The following is a 7,059-nucleotide window of genomic DNA, read 5'->3' as shown; positions in this document are numbered from 1 at the left end:
CCCACAGATTAGGAAGGGTTATGGTATGTGTTTCAACATCGAGTGCATGCATTGCTTGAAATTTCTACAGTTTGGAGGGCGATATACAGATGCAGTGGAGAACTGACATTTGTTAATACTTAGTTCCACAGTTTTTGCTTGAAAGTCAATTACAGGTATTGATATAGTAATTGGTTTATAGTTGAGGTTTGTGCTAATCAATATGGTTACTCCACATTACTGACTCTCTCGATCTGATCTTGTTGCTTAATATCCTTGATATCTAAAAGCCACATTTGATTTAATCCAGTTATCACTTATAACAACGATAGAATAGCCATTAATATGAAGTTTGTGCATGAACAACGCTCTATTAGCTTATAAGGATCTGGCATTTCATTGAAAAACTTTAATATCTGTTATTCTTTTTATATTAGTAGAGCGAAAGTATGGCCTATTTCTGTCTTGATCCATAGTTACATTTTTGACATTATAGAAGCAACCATATTGTACATACTAGCTTGATCCTAACTATCAAGGTTTAATGAGGCAAGCCATGTTACTAAATTTGTTTTTCCAGCCACCAGCTGTTCGATTATCACCATATTCTTATCCTCCCTTCCCGATTTAATTGCCTTTTGTGGTTCAGGGGTATGTTATCTTGGTGCATATAGGTTCTCTTTATTTGGAAATATTGGTAAATTAACATCTGCAAAAAGAGGATTTGGATTTTGTGTAGTCCTTATTTGTTTTTGCCTATTGTGGTGAACAGCTGTTGTGGAATCTGTTCTGAATACTTTTTATGGAGATCAGGAGGGGGGGTGTACTCTTTCTCCCATTCCAATTTACTCCTACCAATATTCCCTGCCACAGCAGCATAAGGTCTCTGGTTTACATATTCTTCAGCATGTATTGTATGTAGGTGACGCTTTCTTAATGTCCTGTTGTTTGGGATATACTTGGCAAGACCAACCACTCAATGTATGGTTCCCTTTACAGCAGACACAGCACATTACATCATTTGTGCACTGGGCTGTCTCATGATTACATTCACATTGATTACATCGAGTGACTGGCTGACATTAGTTTAGATGCCATATCAATGACATCTAAAACAGTGTCTCGCTGGGGGTATGTACAGTCCATCATTACACTTCATGCAATAGCTTTTCACATTTTCCAACAGGAACCATGATGCGAATGTGACCACATACGTTTCCAGGAGTGTGCAGTTCTTCTTTTCTAAATTACTTATTTTCTTCATCATTATGTGTACATGGGTGGCTGTAATTGTAGATTTAATACCATCTTTCAGCTCTAAATCTGTTAATTAGGGATCTGAATTCCTAATAACTCTCTCCTGATGTGTTTTGTGGTTTGGTATGTATTTTAACATCTTTTTATAATGTAGTGGGCTGTGCTCCACAAACTTGTTTGAGACTATCTTATTGATAAAGCAATATGAATTCTGTTTTTCCCCACAATGTTGAGATGTGTGATTTTCTGCTTTTACTCACAATCTGATGTAAATATGCCACATGTGGTATTTATCTATATTACCATTAAGTGCCTCAATAAATACATGCACATGGAAATGAGCGTTTGGCGTCATTGGCAGGGAGGCCCTTGCGGGCCAGGTCCGGTTGCCTTGGTGCAGGTGTTATTACATTCGATTCCACATTGGGCGACCTGCGCGCCGGATGGGGATGAAATGATGGTGAAGACGACACAACACTCAGTCTCTGAGTGGATAAAATCCCCGACCCAGCCGGGAATCGAACCCCAGAACCCTTAGGACGGCAGACCGTCACGCTGACCATTCAGCTATTGGGATGGACAATAAATACATAAAACAAACCTAGAGCATCGCTATGATATCTGTTATCTTTGTTTCGATCATATATTAACTGTACATTCGTTTGCGAAGGATAATCCCTTGGTATGTTACTCTTTTTCTTGTGTAAGTTGAGTGCTAAATGAGTTACCATCCAGTGCCGACCTCAAAATCCTCCTGTGGTGAAGGGACTTGGTTCTTCATTTAAATTAAAAGTGTCAGACATACTTGTGTTGGACCTGTCGCATTCGTTACGTCCTTTGGTACTTGTTGTCGATGTTGCTGAATGGTGACTGCTCGTCTCTTCTCTTTTAATTCTTCCTTCCTCTTGAATGTGCCTTTTGCTGCAGAGTTTGTCTTTTGCCACTGGCCATATTTATTGTAGCACTATTAGTTCTGATTATGCAGAATTTTGGCCCTGCTTTATTTATTTAACACGCTCGACTTGTATGTGTCCTAATAACGTTTTCCTGCTTTTAGCAAAGAAAAAAATGGGCAATTGACTATAGCAATCGTATGTACGTACTCGGTTGCTAATCCACAACTTCACCCAGCTTCTGTATAACGGCAAGCCTTTTGCTCAGTAATTTCTAGATCCGTTCATATATTGCAGTAAATACTGAATACTCTTCAATCTTACTTACGGACCATAAATAATGTTGTGCAACGTGACATATTGCACAGTATAATTGTTAGTCCCTACCCTAACCGTCTACTGATACAAAAAACGATAATATCGATAGGGCGAGAAACGGGTTTAGTTTCTATTTGTTAAATGTGTTTGCATTCCTGCTTCATGAAAGTCTTTGGTTACCACGCTCTCTTTGAGGTTCTTTGGATATGTGGACGGAGTTCCTGTGATTGTGTGTGTAGTGGAGTTCTAGTATAATAGTGTATTGAAGAAAGTAAGTATTCAACGCAAGTTTTTGTTTTGTATCTGTAAACTAAATTTAAATATAGGTTGATAATATATTTTGAACGAAATCGAAGAAATTATTTGTTTCGGCGTAATAATATGACCACGTGTTTCCACCATATGCATATTGAGATAGAAATTTGTTGGAAAAAGTAAGAAGCCAATAATTTTCTACGATGTGGGTGGTTCGTACAAATAAGTTCTGTAACGTCGAGTCAGAGATGTTTCTTTTATTAGCATCAAAAAAGTTGTTTTTTAGTTTCAAAGTTGTGCAGTAGAACATCACTGCCCCTTTGGCTGTGAAGTACGGTGTATAATTTCGGAGTACTCGACAGTTTAAAAGCGTATGTTAAAGTTTGCCCTAGGAAAACTAGTGGGAGGATTTAGATCTGTTGTACTTCTCAGCCGTTTAGAAGTAACGTTGATTGATGAATTCCTACAGTCTTTCAGTATTGTGGTACACATTTCTGTGTGCAAATTGTACCCACTCCCTTGTAGTTACTAAGTATGAAAAAAATTTGTTTGCCAACGTTAAAACTTGGGAGCGTATACATTAGTGATTGATTGTGCTTTGTTCCAGGCTTGAAAAATGTCGAAGAGAGGAAGAGGTGGTTCTGCAGGAGCCAAATTCAGAATATCTCTAGGTTTGCCTGTGGGTGCAGTAATTAACTGTGCTGACAACACAGGCGCGAAAAACCTGTATGTAATTGCTGTCCAGGGAGTAAAGGGTCGTCTCAACCGTTTACCAGCGGCCGGTTCAGGTGACATGATTGTTGCTACAGTGAAGAAGGGAAAACCAGAGTTGAGGAAGAAGGTGATGCCAGCAGTTGTCATTAGGCAGCGAAAACCGTTCCGAAGGAAGGATGGGGTCTTCATATACTTTGAAGATAATGCTGGTGTAATAGTAAACAACAAAGGTGAAATGAAAGGCAGTGCGATCACTGGGCCTGTTGCAAAGGAGTGTGCCGATTTATGGCCCAGGATTGCATCAAATGCAAGCAGTATTGCATAGAAGACTTATTTAAATCTCTATGTACATGAATAAAGATCCGTTCATGTGGAAAATGTTTACAATTTTAATAAACACCATCTGTAAATTCTTGAAAAATAATAAATCTTTTGAAAAAAGTTGATCTAGGAGTACTGAATGCTAAACATTTTCCTTTACCAGTGGGTGACTAGCAATTGTTTGCTAATTAATATCTTGGATATAACATTTTACTATTAATGTGGTGGTGATGGTATACTTCAGTTTTTGAAGTGTTTCCAGTTGAGAAATGTGGCAGTTGTTGTCAAAGGATCATGAATTCTGTGTTAATGATGTCAGAATAGCAAACTGTACTTTCCAAAATTTATTCAATTGTGAGCCTCATTTTCTTCAATCGTTGTTATGACGTGGAATTTGGATGATTGAGCAAATTCGTTAATACAGACATGCAGCAGTACTGTGTACATGTTTCCATACTAGTGGTAATTGTGAGAATGTCGATATAAGCATACTTGTCAAGAATTGTCCAACCTTTTTATTTTTGTATTCACAGTATTGGCCATATCAGCTGTTACGTCAAATTTCCGTCTCACAACTTATGCACGTAGACTTTTCTGCAGGTTGTTCTCAACCAATATTTCTTGGGGGAGGGGAGGGGGGGGGCTTTGGGTTTCCTGAGTTACTCTTCATGGACCATTAATGGTCATCGTAGAGTACCAGTGCCATGGTTCCAGTTGTGATTCCACAACTGAAAAGTACAATGCTTGTTCTTTTTTTGACATTGGTTTATTTCTGTTTTTGTGCAGAATGATGATATTGTCTTAGCCATTTATTCATTATTTACACATGACATTACAGTTTCAGTAACCAGTTCAGTTCTTGTTATTTGTAGAATTGTTTTCATTTTGTCAAATTGAATAACCAGGTATTGTTAGTGTGTGTGTGTGTGTGTGTGTGTGTGTGTGTGTGTGTGTGTGTGTGTGTGTGTGAGCAAAATAAATCTGGTGAGAAAAGTAGGAATTTTCTTGCTGTTATCAGCTGTTCATATTTGTCTCCACTGAAGCAACAATGGCATTTTGAGCAGATTTTGTCCATACAAAAATGATTTTCATTTCACTCAACTTAGTTTTCAATGTTTGTTGCTTATATTTTTGTTGTGTGAAAAGGGGATTATTTGGGTACGTCTTTCTCATGTGGGTGCTAAAATTACACATTTTATTCCATGTAAGGTTTTCATTATGCTAAAGGTCTTTTTAGATAGGAAATCTCGCTAGAACCATAGAAAATGTTTTACTTCTGGGATGTAGAACCTTTGGTGTGCTTCAGATGATATTCTAAAGTCTGTTACTGGGTGGAGCTAATTAAAGTGCAAGTATTTTAGTACAGGGAAGTTTAGAGCAGAAATGCAGAACGACATAATGCAATTTAGTAATTAGTGTATCTGCAGAATCTGTGTTGAGAAGTAATTTGACATCTTGATAGGGTTACTGCTCTTTCCAGAACTACTAGTTTCGGAATGTCCTTGTAAATGCCAGAATTTTGGTGTACACATGCTGGTAGAGCGAGGAGCCTATTGCCTTTGTAGAAACCCAAAATGACAGTGTTTTAATAGTTCCCAATGTGAGAAAAGTGTAAGCACCAGTCTTGATGGTTGCAACGGGAGTGTTATTTTTTACATTAGCTCTCAATGTACCCAACAAATATACTAACTCGTAAATAATTTAAGAGTAAAGGTAACTGCCCACTGAACAGTAAATGCAATGAGCTGTGGACAGGCACATAAACAAGACTGGAAGCTTTACTGGCTTTCAGGTGAATCCTGTTTTGCATAGTGTTCAGACCTGCTTGATTACCTTGTGCTGGTTGACCACACTTGTACCAGCACAATGTAGATCTACAGAGGTGTGTAAGATTTATCCGAATGATAGCAAAGTTTTCTGTCTTGTTTCTGTGCTTGTTGACAACTCATTGCCTCTACTATGGAGTTGTTACTTCTACTCCTAAATTGTTTACATTTAATCAGAACTTTCCATTGTCATAAATACCGTCACTTGGAAGGGAACTATGCTGACCCCATATGACAATAAGAAATGTTTAGTAGCTACTAGACACAAAATGTGTGGGTTGATGATTTCATTTGAACATAATTCAGCAAGTCCGTCACTGGGATATTAAATGTGACAGGATCACATGTGGCATGGTTGAGCCGCCCTGTAGTGGAAAGGTCATTCCATGTCAATTCAATGCAGTAAAGTAACATTTTCAACCTGACCATCTCGGATTTCTTTCAAATTTGGTGCATTCAATGACCCAGATAAGAGAGGGAGTAATACCAATTTGCAGGTGTGTTACAACAGTGAAGAAAGTTATAGGTATATAGAGTTTGGAGTTTGTGTGAAATTTACATGCATATGTCACAACATAAATGACTAATTCTGGTTCTAATTCAGTTACAGCAATGAATATGGTACCATTGGAAAGCTAACCAATAGACCTGTACACTGATGTGCTACATTGCAAGTTTCTAAGAATTTCCATACTAAAGATCATTGACCTTGACCTTTGAATATCTCAAAACACCCTATCTTAAATTTTTTGAAAAAAATATATTTAATTGCTACAGTATTTTAATATAAATATGGTAAATATCAAGATGGCACACCAAAGGCATCATGCGCTACTGAAATGAAGGTAACACACACATATGAAACAAATTACGATAAAGCACAATCCATAAGTAATATTGTATAAAAACATGGTTTACATTATTATAGTTTTATTATGATTATTTACATTACAGCTGCAATGAAAAGTTATTAGATCTCTCCTCACAGTTCTCCAACTAAATTGTTAATCTGATGCAGGGGAATTGTATGTCCTTCTAATTGGTGTCATTGGATCCACTCTTTTGATGTCACATTTTCTGTACAAATGTCTTGTTTGGCAGGAAACACAAATGGAGGTGGTCCCTATACAAGAAGTAGACCTTTACTTCATCTGTTTCTTCACACATTTGTAAGACATACACAACCCACCAATGACTCATACATACAGGCAACAAATACATGTATATTTATTAACAGCATTTCATTCACCATAGCTATCACTGACTCTTCTCTAATCACTAAAGAAGCAGAATATGTCTTTTGTCTTTACTAAACCTTTAACAGGTATTACACAATGAAGCTTATGGGTACCTGGAATCATCCTTGTATTTTTGAAACATTGTTTCAGCTTGGCTGTATCTTCATCATGATGGGACACTGATGTATAATGGAAGAGACATGAAGGAATATTTTCCTTGAACCACTCAAACAACTGTCATGATGTTAAAATATGATT

The 7,059-nt window shown here is 37.3% G+C and overlaps 1 protein-coding gene across 1 annotated transcript; it reads left to right on the top strand.

Annotated features, from left to right (window-relative positions):
- The first annotated feature begins 2,597 nt into the window (after positions 1 to 2,597).
- On the top strand, positions 2,598 to 3,860 carry LOC126236344 (60S ribosomal protein L23). The gene is made up of 2 exons (XM_049945577.1): positions 2,598 to 2,718; positions 3,310 to 3,860. Exon 2 carries the CDS (start codon positions 3,319 to 3,321, stop codon positions 3,739 to 3,741), a length of 423 nt encoding a protein of 140 aa, XP_049801534.1. The 5' UTR covers positions 2,598 to 2,718; positions 3,310 to 3,318; the 3' UTR covers positions 3,742 to 3,860.
- The last annotated feature ends 3,199 nt before the right edge of the window (positions 3,861 to 7,059 follow it).

Source organism: Schistocerca nitens, chromosome 1 (genome assembly GCF_023898315.1).
Source record: "Schistocerca nitens isolate TAMUIC-IGC-003100 chromosome 1, iqSchNite1.1, whole genome shotgun sequence".
NCBI lineage: Eukaryota > Metazoa > Arthropoda > Insecta > Orthoptera > Acrididae > Schistocerca > Schistocerca nitens.
Note: the sequence above shows the minus strand (reverse complement) of the source record. Positions and strands in the feature narration are given on the sequence as shown.

Excerpts from the sequence above, each read along its gene's own strand:
- LOC126236344 (XM_049945577.1), top strand. The coding sequence starts at position 3,319 with ATGTCGAAGAGAGGAAGAGGTGGTTCTGCAGGAGCCAAATTCAGAATA.